This window comes from Aegilops tauschii, chromosome 7, assembly GCF_002575655.3.
Source record: "Aegilops tauschii subsp. strangulata cultivar AL8/78 chromosome 7, Aet v6.0, whole genome shotgun sequence".
Taxonomy (NCBI): Eukaryota; Viridiplantae; Streptophyta; class Magnoliopsida; order Poales; family Poaceae; genus Aegilops; species Aegilops tauschii.
The window spans coordinates 636,204,527-636,228,409 of record NC_053041.3 but is presented as its reverse complement, the minus strand read 5'-3'; the positions used below and the strand labels follow the sequence as shown (position 1 = coordinate 636,228,409).

General features: G+C 43.7%; 1 protein-coding gene across 1 annotated transcript; it reads left to right on the top strand.

Moving 5' to 3' along the window:
* The first annotated feature begins 280 nt into the window (after positions 1-280).
* Positions 281-1,102, top strand: LOC109762954 (uncharacterized). The gene has a single exon (XM_020321834.1). It carries the CDS (start codon positions 281-283, stop codon positions 1,100-1,102), a length of 822 nt encoding a protein of 273 aa, XP_020177423.1.
* The last annotated feature ends 22,781 nt before the right edge of the window (positions 1,103-23,883 follow it).

Below are 23,883 nucleotides of genomic sequence, written 5' to 3'. Positions count from 1 at the left end.
AGATTGGAGTTTCAAGCAGTATATTGCGTGACGGCAAAGATGAGCACTTTAATTCTTCTTGCAAAACAAAAAAAGATGGGCACTCAGATTCATTTTCAGAATATAGATCCAGGATTTTTTTTCTGAGCAAGTTCAGTTTTTCTTTTCGGAAGAACTCTTCATCTATTGAACCGGAGTAATTTGTGTTGAGTTATTTATAGTTCTACTCGTTGGGCGTTGGCATGTAGTAATAGTAAAAAAAGATGTGTTTTATTTGTTCATGATATCTCCTACCGCTCACATGGTCTATGACTGCAGGGCGCTTCCTAAGGAGACCAATGCCAATGATATGCTCGCTTCGCCAGGCACATTGGACCTACTGCAGCCGCAGACTATTTCTATCTTTGATTATACTCTGGTGCCTCCGCTAGCTCCACAGGAGGAGGATCACTCTGCTGCCATTCTGGTGGATCAGCCTGCTGCTATTACTCATCGCTTTGATCAACTTGCTGGCTTCAAGGTAACCGTGAGGGTCGCCAATGAACCAGGCGTCGTTGAGGAATGGGTCAAGAGTGTGTCGAACTCCCTCCAAACGGTGGAAATGAAGATTGTTGGTCTAGACTACGAGTTCACCGACCAAGTCCATGGGGTGAAGCAGAAGGACCTGCCCCTGGAAATGCAGTGCCGCGCCGCCGTACTTCAACTGTGTGTTGCAGATGATTGCTTGGTGTACCACATAATGCACTCGCCTCACATACCAGACGAGCTCAAAAAATTTCTTGCTCGTGAGGATATCTTCTTCTGTGGAGCGGCAATTGGCCAGGACGTAAAAATGCTTGAGCCATACGGCCTCCATATTAAAAAGACCATTTACCTACAAGAGCGCATTGATATACCAATTACAACTTGCTGTAAACCAACACCTTCGCTATTTGACCTAGCAAATTTTGTGTTGGGAACAAATCTGGAGAAGGGCAAGGAGTGCAAGCAACTGAAGAGTTCCGGATGGGAGATTACTCCATTGAACTTCCAACAAATCAGATATGCTACGTTCGATGCCCTTATAAGTTTTGAGATAGCGAAAGGGGCTACAAGCCTTGGCTATATGCTCCGTGATGAATAAGCTTAGGATGATTAAATAAAACTATGGACATATGAGTTATTTTATATGTCTATGTCTTAAGTTTTTTTTTGCGGGTGTGTGCCTTTTGTAATAACTTTCAGAGTAGCCCGAGCACATGCGCGTGCAGCATCAAAATTTTCTATTGTTTTCTTTTATAAGTTGTTAAATAAACATGAGTTGAATTATGAAAGTCATATTATTATTTCTATTGTTTTGTCCTCGGTAAGAACTCAAACAAATCCTAGAGAAACTGAAATTTTAGATCCGTAACTTTTTGCATGTCGGGATAAGGAACATAACTGTAAAAATATTGTATTGTTGTTTGTATTAACAATCTTTTATTTTTGTCTAACTTTAGTTGTATGAAATGCTTCGAAATTTGTTTTTGAGTTCTTGTTTATTCCCCTGGACGGTTCAAGCGAGCGTCTATACGGTTGCATCACCGAGCACGTCTTCTTCAGCACCGCCCGAGACGTGCGGAGTTTGCGACACTACCACGAAGGGCTCGTAGCACGTGTCTCGTCGTCACGAGTCGCCGGCCGTCATGGAGATGGGCCTGAGAAGGCGTGAGAGAGATGATAAGATGGGCTGCTGGTCTGAAAGAACGAAGGAGCAGAAACAAATATGTGGATGTAGAAAGGAAATGAGGTAGAAGGAAGGGGATAAGAAGTGTGGTCCAACAGGTACCTGGCGCACGCACGGGCGAGGGCCACAATGATGTGATGCGTTTTCAGAGGCAACCGGCACCGCGGATAGCCGATCGGCCGGCATACAACATTTACCTTTTACAAGTCCTTTGCTTTTCCTCTGACATCAAAAACTCAATGCTAATTAATCTTGCAGAATTCAAATGGGCAATACCACTTTAATCCTGTATTTTTCTATTCCCCGTGTTGAGAATCCTATGAATTAAAAAGGGCCCTAGAATCCTGTGAAATAAGCAAGACAGTTTCTTCAGTTTGCTTGTGTGCATGGACTCTCTTTGCTAGCTACGCCGATGCAACTTTGTAATAAAAACCATCTCCTTCCTTCATACAAATGAAGGCATCGTCTTGCTGCGCTTAGTCAAAAAAGAAATAATAACCTGCTGGGAAGAGCACCTGTATACTATCCTGGTCAACCACAATCGGAGAAGCTCCAAAGTGTCTTCCTGACGCATCTCTCCAAATGGCAGCTGCAGAACCTTGGTGCCGATTTTGGAGACAGCACTATCAACTTTTTTAAGCACCACTACTATCTTGTCTTGCACATCAGCGGGCTAGTTTCGCCCAGCAAGCCCATACATCCAGAGACGGCCACGTAGGCGGTTTCTTTGAGCTTGCGGAGGTGCAGGGTCTCACTAGGTGTGATGCAGTTCGAAAGAAAAAAAATATTTTTTCGCTAGGGTAGAGTACCATATGTCCCAACACACGGGCGATGCTCAGGGTTCGATGGCTCTACTTCATAGGAGGACGCCATGCATGTCCCTCTAGGGCCTATCGGGGCCATCTCCCAGGCACCATTTGGGTCACACCATATATGGCATGTTGGTTGGGAGATAAGGTACGAGATCAATTGCCATGAATGGGGTGTTGTTTGTTGGCAATGGTGCAAGGAAAATGGCTGGTGGCTGTTGTTAAGCCACCATCTACTCCAAAACGAGAATGACCAAAGTCTACTGCACAGCTTGATTCTTTTTCTCAGCGGCGAGTGTTTCACTTGGTATGTTGTGTATTGAGCGCAAGCATGGAAGGCATCAAATTTGGTTAGGGTTTTGTGTGTTGTTATGTCTCATCTTGTGGCTGGTTGTAGCTTATCAGGGGTGTTGGTTACAATGACATGGTCCTAGGTTTGTTGATTTTTATCGATTCATCTGTTTTCTTCAAGGAATAAAAAGTCCCGGTTGTTTGTCGTGCCTTTGGTGGTGCACACATGTTAAAAACAGTTGGTCAAATGGAGATCATTATACCCATCCTCTGCAACAACACATTTTCAAAAACAAGTCGAGACATCAAGGATTCACACAACCACAAAAAACAAAGGAAAAATGCATTGCCCAAAAAAATCATGTTAGATCTATCGAAGGCACACATCAATGAGAAACAACATCTAAGATTACCCTTGACAACATCTAGACTGCGATTAAAAGTTCCTATAAGGCAAGCCTCCAAAGTGTGCAGGCATCGTCATCGCTTGATCTAACCGGAAAAGCCGGATCAAAGGTTGACTTCAAGCAATCTCGAAGCAAATATTTCAACAAGGAGAATGATATCAAAACACCGCATTGCGAGGTACAACTAGTCTTGAGACCTGGAACTCGAAAATACAACAAAACGGAAGTCACCTAGTGTTGTTGCCTCCACTTGTCGAGTCGGCACATCCACACATCATAGCTGTGAGAAATTTGATGTAGCCAATTATGTCCATGACGGGAAGGTAGGATTCCAGAAATAGCTACTCACACACACAAAGTTGATGTGAAAAATGTCACGTGACTGATAGACGCAAGCACTTAAGTGAGCTGCCAAGAAGCGACTCATACATCTCCAACGTATCTATGAATTTTGATTGTTCCATGCTATTATAGTAACAATCTTGGATGTGTTATATACAATTATATGCAATATTATATTATTTTTTTGGACTAACCTATTAACTTAGTGCCAAGTGCCAGTTGCTGTTTTTTTTGCCTGTTTTTGGTCTTGTAGGAAATCAATACTAAACGAAATCCAAATACCACGAAACTTTTTGACGATTTTTTCCTTGACATAAGAGACCCTTGAAGCTTCGGGAGAGGGACCGAAGATGAAGAAGTAGGCCACAAGCCACATGGCGCGCCCTAGAGGGGGAGCGCCCATGTAGGTTGTGGGCTCCTTGTTCCTCTGTTTGACCCAATTCTAGCTATATAAATTCTCTAAAATCGGGAAAACAACAGAGAGCCACCCGAAACACTTTTTCCGCCACCGCAAGCTTCTGTTCTCACGAGATCTAATCTGGAAGCCTTTCCCGGTACTCTGTCGGAGGGGGAATCGATCACGGAGGGGCTCTACATGAACCTTGCCGCTCTTCCGATGATGTGTGAGTAGTTTACTATATACCTACGGATCCATAGCTAGTAGTTAGATGGCATCTTCTCTCTCTCTCTCTCTCTCTTTGATTGTCAATACAATTTTCTTCTCGATGTTCTTGGAGTTCTTTTTGATGTAATCCTTTTTTGCGGTGTGTTTGCAGGGATCCGATGAATTGTGGGTTTATGATCTAATTATCCATCAATATTATTTGAGTCTTTTCCGAATTCTTATATGCATGATCATTATAGCTTTGTATTTCTCTTCGGTCTATTGATTTGGTTTGGCCAACTAGATTGGTTTATCTTGCAATGGGAGAGGTGCTTTGCAATGAGTTCAATCTTGTGGTGCTCAATCCCAGTGATAGAAGGGGACATGACACGTATTTTTATTGTGTCCACTAAGGGTAAAATGATGGGATTTATTTATATTGATTGAGTTTACTTTGTCTGCATCATGTCATGTTCCTTAAGGCGTTACTCCGTGCTTTATGAACTTAATACTCTAGACGCATGTTGGATAGCGGTCGATGTGTTGAGTAATAGTACTAGATGTAGGCAGGAGTCGGTCTACCTGTCTCGGACGTGATGCATATACACATGATCATTGCCTTGGATATCGTCATAACTATGCGCTTTTCTATCAATTGCCCAACAGTAATTTGTTTACCTACCATATGCTATCTTCAAAGTGAAGCCTCTAGTGAACACTATGGCCCCTGGGTCTATCTTTATCATATACTAAAATCCAAAAATACTTTGCTGCAATTTATTTACCGTTATTTTATTTTGTGTTTTTGTTTATCTATCTATCACTACAAGATTGGATCCTTGCAATTAACCGCGAAGGGATTGAAAACCCCTTGTTTGCGTTGGGTGAAAGTATTTGTTATTTTATGTGTAAGTGTTGTTCATGAGGTGTTGCGTGGTTCTCCTACTGGATTGATGACCTTGGTTCTTAACTGGGGGAAATATTTATCTCTACTGTACTGCATCATCCCTTCCTCTTCGGGGAAATCTCAACGCGGCTCACAAGTAGTGCGAAGAATTTCTAGCACCGTTGCTGGGGAGACATCACCAACACCTATCAAGTACCATCACATAAACTTTCATCTCCTTACATTGACATCATTTTCCATTTTCCTCTCGTTTTCATCTCCCCTGCTTCTCAAATAGTTTTACAAAAAACACAAAATTGCCTATTTTTTGTTAGTTTGCTTGTTTGCTCGCTTGCTTTTATTGCCATCATGTCAATACTCAAAAGCTGAAAAGGAAAAGCAAAAATTTAAGATTGCTATGGATCCACTTAAAGTTTTCTACTTGGATCGTCTTCGATCCATTTGTGCTCATGCTGAAACTCCAACTAGTTTAGTTGAGGGAAAATCATTAGATGAGCATGCTCATTTTGTGTATCACCATTTCTCTCAAAAAGGAAAACTCTTATGGAATGAAATAAGTTGTTTGCTATGCTATGCTTGGAATCTTTGAGAAATTGATGATTTTACTTGTTGCCCTAAGAACCCTAAAAAACACCTTGCCTGCCTATGTGAGTTTAATGATAACGAAATCTTATCTTCTTATGCCAAGGGTGTTTATAGTTACTTTGATAGCGAACAAATTGAAGAATTTGTTATTTTTAAGGGTGCTTGTGAAGTTGCTTCTCTGATTGAAAAGTATGATGCTACTTTCGACAAATCTGAAAATTTTGACATACTTAAATATTGTTATGAAAACTATGCTTCTAGTACCTATGTTAATGAATTTATTAAGAGAATGTTTGCTGCTTTCGAAGAGAATAATGATACACATGAATCTATAGATAATTATGATTCCGTTAATTCGATTGAAATATTCCCTCTTGATGAATGTGATGCTAATTGCTATTCTTTTGGACATGATGACAATATTAATGATGCTTATGGAAATGAACTTACTATAGTTCCTTATGTTACAAATGAAATTATTGCTATTGCACCCACATGTGATAGCTCCTTGAATGAAAAGCATGATTGCAATGATGCTATTATAAATTATATGAATACCAATTGTGTTAATGATATGCAAACTACAAGTGTGGGAGTGATTATTTTGGTATGTACATTACTTATTGCAATGATCATGATTGGGGTGATAATGCTTCTTACACTACAGGAATCAGCTGATTTGCCGTCTGCCATGGCAGAGGGCAAAGGACCGGAAAGCAGATGGCAAAGGGCTTTGCCGCCAGCCACCGACCGCAAACATGCCCGGCAAAGTAAGCTACGGTATGCAGCTTCTTCGCCGTCTGCTTTCTCACAGTGGACGGCAAAGACCCTTTGCCGTCGGTGACAGACGGCAAAGAATGTAGATGGAAAAGAATATACGTTAGCCACATTAGGAGGCTAACGGGAGGCTTTGCCGTCTGCCAGCTGACGGCAAACATGCCCTCCTCTTTGCCGTCTGCCTTGTGATGTTAGCAGACGCGTCATGCCCTCCCGCTCTTTGTCGTCTGCCACGGACGGCAAACTGCTCCCAGGTTGCACAGGTTGCTGCCACATGGCCACTTTGCAGTCCGTGGCAGATGGCAAAGGCCCCTTTGCCGTCGGTGGCAGACGGCAAAGAGGCTACATTGCCTCTTTTTGTTCTGTTTTTCTCTTATATCCCACCATTTTCACAGCAAATATATGATATTTCACAGCAAACATATATATATATATATATATTTCACAACAAACATATGAGATATTGAACACATAGATAGCAAGTTCCACATACATATGAGATATCCAATACATAGCAAGTTCAACATACATAGTTCATCCATACATATTACAAGTTCCACATTGTTCCAAAATGAAAAGAGAAAGGGAAAACAAGCCCTCCATCAATGCAAGTGTCCGTGAAGTGAATGAAGTCTGCAAAATGGGCAACATGAAAGTTAGAAGAAAAAGAAGAAGAAGAAGAAGAAAATGAAGAAGAAGAAGAAGTATATGACATTTATGAGCTAACTTAGGTAACCTAGGTAAAAATGACATTTATGAGCTAACCTAGGTAAAATGGATCATTTTTTAGCTAACTTAGCTAAAATGGGTCATTTTGGAGCTAACTTAGCTAAAATGGACCATTTATGAGCTAACTAAGCTAAAATGGATCATTTTGGAGTAACTTATCTAAAATGGATCATATTGGAACTAACCTAGCTAAAATGGATCATTTTGGAGCTAACCTAGGTAAAATGGATCATTTTGGAGATAACCTAGGTAAAATGGATCATTTATGAGCTAACTTAGCTAAAATGGATCATTTTGGAGCTAACCTAGGTAAAATGGATCATTTTGGAGCTAACCTAAGTAAAAGGGATCATTTATACTAGCTAAAATGGATCATTTTGGAGCTAACTGATACGTCCATTTTGCATCATATTTTCTTACTGTTATTTATAATGTTTTTATCCATAATAATGTTTTTTGGAGTAATTCTAATGCCTTTTCTCTCATAATTTGCAAGGTACACACCAAGAGGGAGAATTCCGGCAGCTGGAATTCTGGACCTAGAAAAGCTACGTCAGGCCACCTATTCTGCCCAACTCCAAATGAGCTGAAACTTGACGAACATTTTTTATGGAATATATAAGAATTACTGGAACAAATAACTACCAGAGGGGGGCCATTAGGTGGGCACAACCCACCTGGGCACGCCAGGCCCCCCTGGCGCGCCCTGGTGTGTTGTGGCCTCCTCGGCCCACCTCCGGTGGCCATCTTCTGGTATATGTAGGTCATTTTGACCTAGAAAAAATAAGGAGAAGGCTTTTGGGATGGAGCACCGCCGTCTCAAGGCGGAACTTGGGCAGGAGCACTTTTGCCCTCCGGCGGAGCGATTCCGCCGGGGGAACTTCCCTCCCGGAGGGGGAAATCATCGTCATCATCATCACCAACAACTCTCCCATCTTAGGGAGGGCAATCTCCATCAACATCTTCAATAGAACCATCTCATCTCAAACCCTAGTTCATCTCTTGTATTCAATAATGTTACCGGAACTATAGATTGGTGCTTGTGGGTGACTAGTAGTGTTGATTACATCTTGTAGTTGATTACTATATGGTTTATTTGGTGGAAGATTATATGTTCAGATCCATTATGTTATTTAATACTCCTCTGATCACTAACATGTTTATCATTTGTGAGTAGTTACTTTTGTTCTTGAGGTCACGGGAGAAATCATGTTGCAAGTAATCATGTGAACTTGATATGTGTTCGATATTGTGATAGTATGTGTGTTGTGATTCCCTTAGTGGTGTCATGTGAACGTCGACTACATGACACTTCACCATATTTTGGGCCTAAGGGAATGCATTGTGGAGTAGCAATTAGATGGTGGGTTGCGAGAGTGACAGAAACTTAAACCCCAGTTTATGCGCTATTCCGTAAGGGACCGATTGGATCGTAGAGTTTAATGCTATGGTTAGAATTTATTCTTAATACTTTTCTCATAGTTGCGGATGCTTGCGGGAGGAAGTAGGAGGTTTGTTCAAGTAAGAACAGCACCTAAGCACCGGTCCACCCACATATCAAATTATCAAAGTAGCGAACACAAATCAAACCAACATGATGAAAGTGACTAGATGAAATTCCCGTGTACCCTCAAGGACGCTTAGCTTATCATAAGAGACCGTTTTGGCCTGTCCTTTTCCTCAAAAGGATTGGGCTACCTTGCTGCATACTTGTTACTATTATCGTTATTTGCTCGTTACAAATTATCTTGCTATCAAACTACTCACTACTTACAATTAAAGCACTTGCAGACATTACCTTACTGAAAACTACTTGTCATTTCCTTCTGCTCCTCCTTGGGTTCGACACTCTTATCCAAATGAGCTACAATTGATCCCCTATACTTGTGGGTCATCAAGGCTATTTTCTGGCGCCATTGTCGTGGAGTGAAGCGCCTTTGGTAAGTGGAATTTGGTAAGGAAACATTTATATAGTGTGCTGAAATTTATTGTCACTTGCTACTATGGAAAACAATCCTTTGAGGGGTTTTTCGGGGTATCGTCACCTCGTCCGGAACCACAATTAGCTACCCCTCAACCTATTGCACCTACTGAAAACATTGAATATGAAATTCCTTCAGGTATGATAGAAGAACTGCTAGCTAATCCTTATGCAGGAGATGGAACAGAACATCTTGATATGCACTTGATATATGTAGAACAAATTTGTGGATTGTTTAAGCTTGCAGGTTCACCCGGAGATGAGGTGATGAAAAAGGTTTTACCTTTATCTTTGAAGGGAAAAGCATTGGCACGGTACAGGCTATGCGATGATTTTGGATCATGGAATTGGAATCGTTTGAAATTGGAGTTCCATCAAAAAAAATATACTATGCATCTAGTACATTGTGATCGGAATTACATATATAATTTTTGGCCTCGTGAAGGAGAAAGCATCGCTCTAGCTTCGGGGAGGCTTAAGTCAATGTTATATTCATGCCCCAATCATGAGCTCTCCAGAGAAATTATTATCCAGAATTTTTATGCTCCGCTTTCTCGTAATAATCAAACCATGCTTGATACTTCGTGTGCTGGTTTTTTATGAAGAAGACTATTGAATTTCGGTGGGACCTTTTGGAAAGAATTAAACGCAACTCTGAAGATTGGCAACTCGACGAATGTAAAGAGTCAGGTATTAAACTGAAGTATGATTGTGTTAAATCTTTTATGAATACCGATGCTTTTCAAAAGTTTAGCACTAAATATGGACTTGACTCACAGATAGTAGCCTCCTTTTGTGAATCATTTTCTACTCATGTTAAAAATTTCTTTGAATAACGTTCTCTACTTAAACATAATTTGCCTATTGAAACTCTTGGAGGTCCTCCTCCACCTAAAGGTGATCCTGTGTTTGAATTAAAACAATTGTGAGACACTTTGAAATATGCTTATCTTGATGAAAAGAAAATATATCATGTTATTATTAGTGCTAACCTTTCAGACCATGAAGAAGAAATATTATTGAAAGTTCTAAGGAAGCACCGAGCTGCTATTGGATATACTCTTGATGATTTAAAGGGCATCAGTCCCACTCTATGTTAGCACAAAATTAATATGGAACCCGATGCTAAACCAGTTGTTGATCACCAACGTCAGTTAAATCCGAAGATGAAAGAGGTGGTAAGAACGGAAATATTAAAACTTCTGGAAGCAAGTATATATAATCTATCCCATAGCTGATAGTAGATCGGTAAGTCCTATTCATTGTGTCCCTAAGAAAGGAGGTATTACTGTTGTTCCTAATGATAAGAATGAACTTATTCCACAAAGATTTGTTACAGGCTATAGAATGGTAATTAATTTTAGAAAATTAAATAAAGCAACTAGAAAGGATCATTACCCTTTGCCTTTTATTGATCAAATGCTTTAAAGATTATCTAAACACACACATTTCTGCTTCCTTGATGGATATTCTGGCTTTTCACAAATACCTGTTTCTCAACCTGATCAAGAAAAGACCACTTTTACTTGTCCTTTTGGTACCTATGCTTATAGACATATGCCTTTTGGTTTATGTAATGCACCTGCTACATTTCAAAGATGTATGATGGCTATATTCTCTGACTTTTGTGAAAAGATTGTTGAGGTTTTCATGGATGTCTTTTCTGTTTATGGGAAGTCTTTTGATGATTGTTTAAGCAATATTGACCGAGTTTTGCAGATATGTGAACAAACAAATCTTATCTTGAATTGGGAGAAGTACCACTTTATGGTTATTGAAGGCATTGTCTTGGGTCATAAAATTTCTGAAAGAGGTATTGAAGTGGACCAAGCTAAGGTTGATGCAATTGAGAAAATGCCATGCCCCAAGGACATCAAAGGTATTCGTAGTTTCCTAGGTCATGCTGGTTTCTATAGGAGATTTATCAAAGACTTCTCTAAAATTTCTAGGCCTCTCACTAACCTTTTGCAAAAGGATATCCCTTTTGTTTTTGATGATGATTGTCTTGAAGCCTTTGAAACACTCTAGAAAGCCTTAATTTTTGCACCTATTGTTCAACCACCTCATTGGAACTTGCCTTTTGAAATTATGTGTCATGCTAGTGATTATGCTGTTGGTGCTGTTCTAGGATAAAGAGTTGATAAGAAATTGAATGTTATTCATTATGCTAGTAAAACTCTAGACAGTGCTCAAAGAAATTATGCTACTACTCAAAAAGAATTCTTTGCAGTGGTGTTTGCTTGTGATAAATTTAGACCTTATATTGTTGATTCCAAAGTAACTGTTGACACAGACCATGCTGCTATTAAATATCTTATGGAAAAGAAAGATGCTAAACCTAGACTTATTCGTTGGGTTCTCTTGTTACAAGAATTTGATCTACATATCATTGATAGAAAAGGAGCTGAGAACCCCGTAGTTGATAACTTGTCTAGGCTTGAAAATGTGCTTGATGACCCACTACCTATTCATGATAGTTTTCCTGATGAGCAGTTAGCTGCAATAAATGTTGCTAATAGTACTCCTTGGTATGCTGACTATGCTAATTACATTGTTGCTAAATATTTACCACCTAGCTTTACATAACAACAAAAGAAAAACTTCTTCTATGATTTAAGACATTACTTTTGGGATGACCCACATCCTTATAAAGAAGGAGTAGATGGTATTATTAGACATTGTGTACCTGAGCATGAACAGGGCCAAATCCTATGAAAATGTCACTCCAAAGCTTATGGAGGGCATCATGCTGGAGATAGAACTGCTCATAAGGTATTGCAATCTGGATTTTACTGGCCTCCTCTCTTCAAAGATGCTCGTAAGTATGTCTCATCTTGTGATGAATGTCAAAGAATAGGTAATATCGTTAAGCATCAAGAAATGCCTATGAATTATTCACTTGTTGTTGAACCATTTGATGTTTGGGGATTTGATAACATGGGACCTTTTCCTTCCTCTAATGGGTATACACATATTTTGGTTGCTGTTGATTATTTTACTAAATGGGTAGAAGCTATTCCAACCAGTAGTGCTGATCACAACACCTCTATTAAAATGCTTAAGGAAGTTATTTTCCCAAGGTTTGGAGTCCCCAGATATTTAATGACTGATGGTGGTTCACACTTTATTCATGGTGCTTTCCGTAAAATGCTTGCCAAGTATGATGTTAACCATAGATTTGCATCACCCTATCATCCTCAGTCTACTGGTCAAGTTGAACTTAGCAATAGAGAAATAAAATTAATTTTGCAAAAAACTATCAATAGGTCCAGGAAGAATTGGTCTAAGAAATTAGATGATGCACTTTAGGCTTATAGAACAGCATATAAAAATCCTATGGGTATGTCTCCTTATAAAATGGTTTATGGAAAAGCTTGTCATTTACCTCTTGAGTTAGAACATAAAGCCTTTTTGGCAGTTAAAGAACTCAACTATGATTTCAAACTTGCTGGTGAAAAGAGGTTATTTGATATTAGCTCATTAGATGAATGGAGAACCCAAGCTTATGAAAATACAAAATTATTCAAAGAAAAAGTTAAAAGGTGGCATGACAAAACAATTCAAAAGCGTGAGTTTAAAGTTGGAGAATATGTTCTTTTGTACAACTCTCGTTTCATATTCTTTGCAGGAAAGCTCCTCACAAAATGGGAAGGCCCATATGTCATCGAGGAGGTTTACCGGTCTGGAGCCATCAAAATAAATAATTCCGAAGGTACTAACCCGAAGGTTGTCAATGGGCAACGAATAAAGCATTATATCTCAGGTAGGCCTATTAATGTTGAAAGTAATATTATCCAAACTTTGACACCGGACGAACACATAAAGAGTCCTTCTGGAACACTCTAGAATCGTGAAAATAAGGAGGTACGTGATACGGTAAGTAAACGGACTCCGGAAAATCCGTAAAAATATTTTTTATCAGTTTTGGAATTTTTTAGAATTTTGGAAATAAAGAAACTACCAGGAAGCATCCCCTGGTGGGCACAAGACACCAGGACACGCCAAGCTTGGCTAGCGGCTTGCCTGGCGCGCCCAGGTGGGTTGTGCCCACCTGGGACCCCTTCCGTACTCCGTTTTTCTTCCATGTACTTGTCCTCCAAGATAAAAAAAATCTATATATACTTCCCGAACCTGTTGATCACCTTATCGTGGAGAAATCCTCTATCCTCTTATCGTGGAAAAATCTATATATACTTCCCGAACCTGTTTTCTGCACAGTTCTGAAAATATGTCGTCTCAAGACTCCGATGGAGAGAGCTATGTCTCACATCTCGTTGCAGACCCAAAACCTATCGGGACCTATCTCCTTATGGTCGAACTACGGATGATGAGGAGGATGCCCACTTAATGAGGATCGATGATTCAAGCTCAGAGGAGGAGGATGTGCCTCTACCTCAACCTGGGGATATGCACGTGAAATTCAAGAAATCAAGTCTCCCTAAGAGAGCTAACTGTTCTAAAAATCTATCTATTACTTCTCGTTTTCGGCAGAAAAGCAAAGGGGATTTATGTGACAAGATCTTGAAGCTAGAGTTGGAAGTCGATGATTTAAAGGAGGAAATTGCTCTCCTCAACTACAATATAAAAAAGTTGAAGGCACAATTGTCACCACCATCATCTTCTTCGCCGCCAAAAGAGAACTGTGTATCGGGTATGGGCACTCCCCTTGGCTTCCGCCAAGCTTGGGGGAGGTGCCCCCGTATCGTATCATCCCACTATATTTTTGCATTTACTTATCTTAGTTTGATCTTTTTGCTTTAGATGAAATAAAACTTTAGTTCGATCCTTTCTTCTTTGTGAGTTTGCTTAGTGATCTATCATTGTAATCGTGTGCAAGTTATATAATAAAGTTTACTTTGAGTTTTTTGCTTTCTTTCCTTTAATGTTGCAAATAAAGAAAAGAAATAAGAAAGAAAGAAAAAGAGAAAGGAAATAAATGAAAGAAAGGAAATAAATCAATAAGATCATATACTAATCCTATGGTAGGTGATGGCACCACATAAGGAAAGGTATAAGTAGAAAATTTTATTAGAGATTGGCAAACATAGCATTAGTCAATGATGCAACTCATGAAAGAATTAATAAGGGAAGAGAACATTCACATATAAATATACCATCCTAGAAATCTTGTGTAATTGTGAGCCCTCATCAAAATATTATATGCCAAAATTGTTGACGTTGAACAAGGAAGACAACTTAATGGTTTATTTTTGTTTATATTGACATAGAAGTCATATTGTCATAAATCCTTTAACATGTGGTGCTTGCCTCCTATCTATGCTAGCCAAAAATTCCGCACCAAGGAGAGATACTACTTGTGCATCCAAAAACCCTTAAACCCAAATCTTTTTCAAGTGTCCACCATACCTACCTAGGGATTGGGCAAGATACCTCAAGTAAGTTGTCATCGGTGCAAAAAGGCAATAAAAATTGCTCCTAAATATGTGAGATCATTTAGTGTAAGAGAAAATTGAGCGTTGTACGAACTTGGATGACAAAGAATAAAAGCGACAGACTGCATAATAAAGGTTGTCATCTTAAGGGGCAATACAACGTGACGTTCTCTTGCACTAAGAGATTGAGCATGCAAACAAATAAGCGCATGGCAACCTCTGCTTCCCTCTGCGAAGGGCCTATCTTTTACCTTTACTAGCAAACATGCCCATGCGTTGCAACGGGAGAAAAAGAAAAAATATTGCACGTCCCTACCAAATAAGCATGGCCTAAAACACAAGTGTGATGATTTAATTAACGACACACATCAGTTATTCTCAACATGAAACATAATTATACTTTGAGCTAGACTATCTTTACAATACCTATAAGAAATGTATGCATTATTAGGTTTTCTACTTCTGTCATTTTATTCCATGAAGGCGTACTAATTATCCGCATTTAATGTGAGACATATAAAAATATTAGACCAATACGTATAAGCAAGCTTGGGTTGGACGGGCCACCGCACACATTTGCGCCAAAGAAGCTCCGCCAGTTTTACTACTACTGTTCGCCATCCCCACAACATAGTGCAGTCGTCTCAGAATCATTAGCCCTGTCACCCCGGAGTCCTCAGCAACAGCAAAGACAACGTCGTAAATGGCGCGTCTGCCAGGAAGCTACACCAGGAGGCCATCAGCACACCACTGCTGTGACGCCCACGATTTGACCGTACACTAATCATGCACGCAAATGTGTACGACCAAGATCAGGGACTCACGGGAAGATATCACAACACAACTCTAAAACATAAATAAGTCATACAAGCATCATAATACAAGCCAGGGGCCTCGAGGGCTCGAATACAAGTGCTCGATCACAGACGAGTCAGCGGAAGCAACAATATCTGAGTACAGACATAAGTTAAACAAGTTTGCCTTAAGAAGGCTAGCACAAACTGGGATACAGATCGAACGAGGCGCAGGCCTCCTGCCTGGGATCCTCCTAACTACTCCTGGTCGTCGTCAGCGGCCTGCACGTAGTAGTAGGCACCTCCAGTGTCGTAGGAGTCGTCGTCGACGGTCGCGTCTGGCTCCTGGACTCCAGCATCTGGTTGTGACAACCAGATAGAAAAGAAAAGGGGGAAAAGAGGGAGAGAAGCAACCGTGAGTACTCATCCAAAGTACTCGCAAGCAAGGAGCTATACTACATATGCATGGGTATATGTGTAAAGGGGCATATCAGTGGACTGAACTGCAGAATGCCAGAATAAAAGGGCGATAGCTAGTCCTGTCGAAGACTACGCTTCTGGACATCTCCATCTTGCAGCAGGTGGAAGAGAGTAGATTGAAGTCCTCCAAGTAGCATCGCATAGCATAATCCTACCCGGCGATCCCCTCCTCGTCGCCCTGTTAGAGAGCGATCACCGGGTTGTATCTGGCACTTGGAAGGGTGTATTTTATTCAGTATCCCGTTCTAGTTGTCATAAGGTCAAGGTACAACTCCGGGTCGTCCTTTTACCGAGGGACATGGCTATTCGAATAGATAAACTTCCCTGCAGGGGTGCACCACATAACCCAACACGCTCGATCCCATTTGGCCGGACACACTTTTCTTGGTCATGCCCGGCCTCGTAAGATCAACGCGTCGCAGCCCCACCTAAGCACAACAGAGCGGTCAGCACGCCGGTCTAATCCTAAGCGCGCAGGGGTCTGGGCCGATCGCCCTATGCACACCTGCACGTTGCGTACGCGGCCGAAAGCAGACCTAGCCTAGTGGCGTTCCAGTCCAATCCGGCGCGCGCCACTCAGTCGCTGACGTCAAGAAGGCTTCGGCTGATACCACGACGCCGGGATACCCATAACTACTCCCGCGTAGATGGCTAGTGCGTATAGACCAAATGGCCAGACTCAGATCAAATACCAAGATCTCGTTAAGCGTGTTAAGTATCCGCGAACGCCGACCAGGGCCAGGCCCACCTCTCACCTAGGCGGTCTCAACCTGCCATGTCGCTCCGCCACAAAGATCCACTTGCGGGTACTCCTACGAGCCGACCCGACTTTAGTCATCACATGTGTCATGTATATAGTATATAAGTATATACCCGTGATCACCGCCCAGGTGATCACGGCCCGATAGTATAGCACAGCAGACGGACAAGAATGTAGGGCCACTGATGGAAATCTAGCATCCTATACTAAGCATGTAGGATTGCAGGTAAAGGTATCAACAGTAGTAGCCAGGATAGGCTATGCATCAGGATAGGATATCGGAAAGCAGTAACATGCTACACTACGCTAATGCAAGCAGTATAGAGAAGAATAGGCGATATCTGGTGATCAAGGGGGGGGGGCTTGCCTAGTTGCTCTGGCAAGTAGGAGGGGTCGTCAACTCCGTAGTCGAACTGGGCAGCAGCAGTGTCGGTCTCCTAGTCTACCGGAGAGAAGAGGGGGAAGAAACAGTAAATACAATGCAAACATAAGCATGACGATGCGTGACATGACAATGAGCGGTGCTAGGTGTGCCCTAACGCGACAGTAGGTGGTACCGGTGAAGGGGGGGAACATCCGGGAGGTATTCCCGATGTTTCGCGTTTTCGGACAGACGGACCGGAGGGGGAAAGTTGCTAGTTCGATAGGTTAGGGAGGTGTGGTGGACGAACGGACTGCGTATTCGGATTCGTCTCGTCGTTCTGAGCAACTTTCATATAGAAAACATTTTCATCCGAGTTACGGTTTAAAAGATATGAATTTTCAAAGTTTATTTGAATTTTTGGAATTATTTGAATTAAGCAAAAAATGAATTATGATGTCAGCATGAGGCAATGCTGATGTCAGCAGGTCAACAGAGCGGCTGACCAGGTCAAACTGACCAGTGGGCCCCACCTGTCATAGACAGTGGGCTAACAGAAGATTAAACTAATTTATTTTTAGTTAATTAACTACTGGGCCCACCTGTCAGTGAGTGATTAGATTAATTAATTAGTTTTAATTATAAAAACATTTTTCTTTTCTTTTTTTTAATTTTGCGGCGGGGCCCGCATGTCAGTGGCTGGGCCTGCCCAGTCAGCACGTTGACTGGGTTGACCCAGTCAACGGGTCCTGCGGGGCCCGCTGGCAGTGACCCAGGGGTGGCCCCAAGTGTGCCAGCTCAGCAGGCCGGCGGCTGAACGCCGGCGAGCACGAAAACGCGGCGAAGGGCGCTCGGCCCCGTCGGGATTCGCCTACAGGGGGCCTACACGGGCGCGGGGGGTGCGTTCGAACGGGGAGAGCCCGCCGCGTCGCGTGGTGAGACCGGCCGGAGCTGGAGCTGCCGGAACGGCGCCGGCGAGCGGCGGAGGCGGCGGCGCGCACGGGAGCCCGACGGAAACGAGGCTACGGCGGGCTATCGAGCAAGCGGAGGGGCTGGGGGGCATCTACGCGCTGTGGGGAGTGCAGCGGCTTGAGCCCATGACCAAAAGGTCACCGGGGCGGCGAGGTGGGTACGGTTGCCGTGTGAACGACGGTGAACGGCGGCGACCGCGTCGGGCGTGGGGAAGGAAGGAGTCGCGCGGATCTGGGGGGGAAGAGAGAGGCGCAGGGGCCGAGAGGTGAGCGGGGGTGAGTGGGAGAGACGCCCGAGGAGGCGGGGGGGTGCTGGCGCCCTTATCCTCCCCGTCGCTGGCGAGGGGGTACGGCGGGGACTGCCCCTGTTCTGACCCCGGTCGGGGGAACAGGGAAGGGGGCGAGTGGGAGAGGTGGGCTGGGCTGGGGGTCGGCCCAGTTGGGCCAGGGGTGCTGTGGGGGGGGGCCTTCTCCTTTTTCTTTTTCTTTGTCTGTGTTCTTTTGCATTTTCTTTTTATTTGTTTATTTTCTTTTCTGTTTTATTTCATTTAAAAGTATTTAGGTATTTTATAAAAATGTGTTTTCTCCACCATAATTACCAGTGTATTATTTGGCACCCACCGAACATTTTTGTTTAAATTTTTGAAAACTTTTATTTTCCACTTTAAATTTAATTGAAGTTTGAATTAGGAGTTTGAAAAGAAATGTGTTTCAAATGTGATCAAGCCCTGTTTAGCAACATGATTAGCTTAATCACAGAGGGTTACTGTAGCATGATTCTCGGGGTGTTACAAATCTCCTCCACTACAAGAAATCTCGTCCCGAGATTTAGGAGGTAGAAGGAAACAGTGCGGGGTATTCTTCGCGCAGACGATCCTCTTGTTCCCAAGTGGCCTCATCTTCAGAATGGTGCGACCACTGGACTTTGAGAAACTTGATCGCCTTCTGACGTGATCGAGAATGCGGACCGGATGCTCCTTATAGGAGAGGTCTTGCTGCAATTCGAGCACTTCATGATCCACAGCTCGGATTGGGTCCTTGAAGCAACGGCGGAGTTGTGACACATGGAACACATCGTGAACCTGAGAAAGGTTCGGCGGTAGCTCCAGTTGGTATGCCACTTTTCCACGCCTTTCGAGAATAGTGAATGGGCCAATATAGCGAGGAGCTAGTTTGCCCTTGATCCCGAAGCGGTGAGCACCCTTCATAGGTGTGACTCGAAGATAAGCCTTTTCGCCAGGTTGATAGACCATGTCTTTATGATGACGGTCATACTGACTCTTCTAACGTGACTGAGCAGTCTTGAGATTCTCGCGAATAATGCGGACTTGTTCTTCAGCATCTTGGATAATATCCGGACCGAAGAGTGGACGTTCCCCAGTTTCTGACCAGTTCAGAGGGGTTCGGCACTTTCGTCCATATAACACTTCGAAGGGGGCCATCTCCAGACTAGCTTGATAGCTATTATTATAAGAGAACTCAGCATACGGGAGAGATTCCTCCCATTTCTCGCCGAAGGAAATGACACAAGCTCGAAGCATATCTTCGAGGACTTGGTTGACGCGTTCAACTTGCCCTTGCGATTGAGGATGACACGCAGTACTGAATGACAGATGAGTTCCCATAGCGTCTTGGAAACTTGCCCAGAATCTTGAAGTGAATAAGCTGCCACGGTCTGAGCTGATAACCAATGGAATACCGTGGAGTGAAACAATCCTGGACATATAGAGCGTTGCCAACTGGCTAGCAGTGATCGTTTCTTCGACTGCCAGGAAATGTGCAACTTTGGAAAGCCGGTCAATGACGACAAGAATAGCATCATTACCTTTCTGTGATTTGGGAAATCCAGTGACGAAGTCCATCTCAACATGGTCCCATTTCCATTCAGGAATAGAGATAGGTTGCAGAGTTCCAGCAGGCCTTTGATGTTCTGCTTTGATACGACGGCAAACGTCACACTCAACAACATAACGAGCAATGGCTTGCTTCATATTAGACCACCAGAATCTCTGACGGATGTCTTGGTACATCTTTGTACTACCAGGATGGATACATAGAGGCGTATCATGAGCTTCTTTCATAACTTCCTGTGTCATATCCAGGTTTTTCTCTGCACATGGCACCACCAGGCGGCCCTTGAAGTATAGGGTGCCATCTTCAGCAATGGTGAAGAATGAGGGCTTTCCTTCTGCGAGGTAGCGCTTAATCTTGTGGGCTTCAGAGTCATACTTCTGTAGCCTTTTGATGCTGTCCTCGAGATCTGGTTTAGCAACTAGGGTATTGAGGGAACCCTGGGTAACAACGTGGAGGTTCACCTTGCCAAACTCCTTAGGAGGGGGAGCGAGTGCACTCGGAGGAACAATATGGAGGTTCAGCTTCCTGAATTCTTCAACAAGCGAGGGCTGAACTTTGTGAACCTGGAGGAGGTTGCAGTAAGACTTGCGGCTCAAGGCATCAGCCATTACATTAGCCTTGCCTGGCGTATAGGAAATACCCAAGTCAAAGTCTGCAACAAGCTCCATCCATCTCTGCTGACGGAGGTTCAGATCTGGCTGAGTAAACAGATACTTCAGACTTTGGTGGTCAGTGAAGATCTCGCAACGATTACCGAGAAGGTAATGTGGCCACTGCTTCAGCGCATGAATGACAGCAGCAAGTTCGAGGTCGTGAACTGGGTAGTTCTCTTCGTGAGGGCGCAATTGCCGAGAGGCATAAGCAATCACTTTGCGGTCTTGCATTAGGACACAGCCTAATCCTTGACGGGAAGCGTCGCAGTAAATGACAAAGTCCTTCTTAGTATCAGGTGGAGCTAGAACTAGAGCAGAAGTCAACTTGTTTTTGAGTGCCTGGAAACTTCCCTGACATTTGTCTGTCCATTGGAACTTGACACCCTTATGCAACAGGTTAGTCAGAGGCCTGGCGATCTTAGAGAAGTTCTCGACGAATCGACGGCAATAGCTGGCGAGACCGAGAAAACTTCTGACTTGCTTAACGTTCTTGGGAGGAGTCCAATCAAGAATAGCCTGAACTCGCTCGTGGTTGACGGCAATACCATCCTTAGAGATGACATGCTCAAGATAGGTTACTTCCGGTAGCCAGAATTCACATTTGGAGAACTTGGCATATAGTTGATGCTCTCGTAGCTTCTCCAGCACAAGTCGAAGATGTTCGGCATGTTCTTCTTCGTTCTTGGAAAATACCAGGATATCATCCAGATAAACCACGACGAACTTGTCGAGGTAATCCATGAATATATAGTTCATCAGACGAGAGAAGGTGGCTGGAGCATTGGTTAAACCGAAAGACATGACGGTGTACTCGTATGAACCATAGCGAGTCACGAAGGCGGTCTTTGGGATATCCTCTTCTCGAACACGGATCTGGTGGTAGCCCAACCTCAAGTCGAGCTTAGAGAACACTGACGAACCCGCCAGTTGATCATACAGATCATTGATCCGAGGAAGAGGGTATTTATTCTGAATGGTAGCTTGGTTTATAGGACGGTAGTCTTGAACTAACTGGTTTGTCCCATCCTTCTTCTTGACAAAGAGAGAAGGTGCTCCCCAAGGAGAGCAACTTGGGCGAATGAATCCTTTGCGAAGAGATTTGTCGATTTCCTCCTTAAGCTCAAGGAGTTCATGCGGCGGCATTTTGTAGGGCCGCTTGGCTATAGGAGTGTTGCCTGGTTTCAAGTCTATGATGAATTCCACAGCTCTAGCAGGGGGAATCCCCGGAAGTTCTTCAGGGAAGACGTCGAGGAATTCACGCACGACGGGAATGTTCTCAATGCCCTCGAGTGGTGCAGCGTTCAATGCATTCAATGCATAGAGCCTTGCCTCGGCATTTTGCACCAGATTAGCTTGGTAAGCAACTATTTCATCTGAAGGGTGTAGCAGATGGACGGTCTTAGTGGCGCAAACTATAGAAGCAGTATGCGCTTTCAGCCAATCCATACCCAAAATGAGGTCGATGTTAGACGACTTCAGGATAATGGGAGAGGCATAGAATTCCAGCCCTTCGATTTCCACGGGGACATCGATGCCAACCAAGGAGGTTTGACACTGTCCCACGGGGGTTTTGACCAATACAGATGTGTTCATCTCCTCACATTTAACGTCGTGCTTGTATGCAAAATCTTCTGACATGAATGAATGCGATGCACCTGTATCAAATAAAACGGATGCTGGTACTGAATTTACGAGGAGTGTACCCATCACAGTAGCAGGCTGGTCTTGAGCTTCGTTAAGATCAACGTGGTTGGCATGAGCACGACCATAAGACTTAGCATTGTTGTTGCGGGGCTGATTGTTACCACGGCCAGTTGCTGGAAGGGCCAGTTGATTCTGGTTCTGGTTGCATTCTTTAGCACGGTGCCCTGGTTGACCACACCTGAAGCACAAGCCATTATTCGGAGTGGGAACAGGAGCTTGGGATGGTGGAGCTGGAAGTCTTGACTGCATAGACGGTGGTGGAGGCAGACGAGGTGCAGCATAGGTCTGCCTTGGGGCAGATGCATTTGGACGGTACATGCTGTTCGGGATCCATATCTTACGCTTCTCTGAGGGCGGGCCCGAAGATGAGCCCGTGTCACGGTTGCGCCTGTGAGAGCTCTGGTATTCCTGCAGACCAGTTTCGACATTGATGGCCTTGTTCACCAAGGTGGAGAAATCAGCAAAGTCATGCACTAGAAGTGCGAGCTTGATGTCAGCTTGAAGGCCATCACGGAACTTCTCCTGTCTGCGTGCATCAGTTGCAATGTCTTCTTCAGCATAGCGGGACAAGTCCAGAAACTCCTGCTGATAAGCTTCGACAGTTTTGTTGCCTTGGGTGAGGTTGCGGAACTCACGCTTCTTCCGGTCCATGACTCCCTGAGGAATGAAGCGGGAACGGAAAGCAGCTTGGAAGTCTGGCCAGGTGATGATTGTTCCAGCTGGCAGAGTACGCCTGTGGCTGTCCCACCATTGAGCTGCTGGTCCCTTCAAGAAGAAGGAAGCAAAAGTGACATAGCTGGCAGGGGCTACATCAGCAGACTCCATCTCATAGGTGATGTCACGGAGCCAGTCATCAGCATCCAAAGGCTGACTTGAGCTGCGGTAGATGGTTGGGTTGAGGCGTATAAAATCTTGAAGAGTCACTTGGGCTTGCTACTGGTTCATATTGGGGCGAGGAAACTAAGCCATCATATTTTCCATGAATTGGCGGTTCAGTTCAAACTGTTGGATCATACCAGCCATGTACTCAGGTGGTGGTGGGGCATCGCCACCACGACCACGACCACCTGGTCTGACCTTCCTGCTAATATATAACAGGGGTAGTTCAGCATTGAGAAATTTGCAATGACAAGAATCATTCATGATGAAACATGCATAATGAAAGGAGCACGATAGCTACTACATAGTAGTCGGCATAACTTACAAAAGGGGTCATGCATAGAGTTCAGTACATAGACTAAAACATCATAGGCGGCACACAGGCTCGCGGCGAATGCATCTAACAATACAAGCAAGCCTACATCAGTCCCAAGAGGTACTGTGGAGGTAATCGTAGCCCGACAGCTGGTAGTGAGGCAACGGATAGCCCTCCACGTCAGCAGACTGGGGGCCGTGGATACTCAGGTGTAGAGCCCGACGCTCAGGTGGCAGAAGAGGACCAAGTGCGAGAGAGTAGCCTCCCACCTTTGGCCAACCGACACCGTGGGGCATCACTGTCCTGGCTGGATAGATCGCAGTACGTGGTACCTGTCCAGACCGGACAAAGGGGTGCAGCAGCGTCAGAGCTCGATAAAGGTGCTGACGGGTGGTGTACATCTCGTGGCGAAGAGCTCGGTTAGCTCGATCCAGCCCATCAGCATGTAGAACCAGGTGCTGATGGTAGAAGGGCTCTCGGGTGACAGTGGAGTAGGCAGCAGTATAGTATCCCTCCGCACCAACATCAGAGGAGATAGCAATGTGCCTGAAAGGGGAGGTGTCCAACTCCTGATACTCTCCACGAAGACGTGTCAGAGC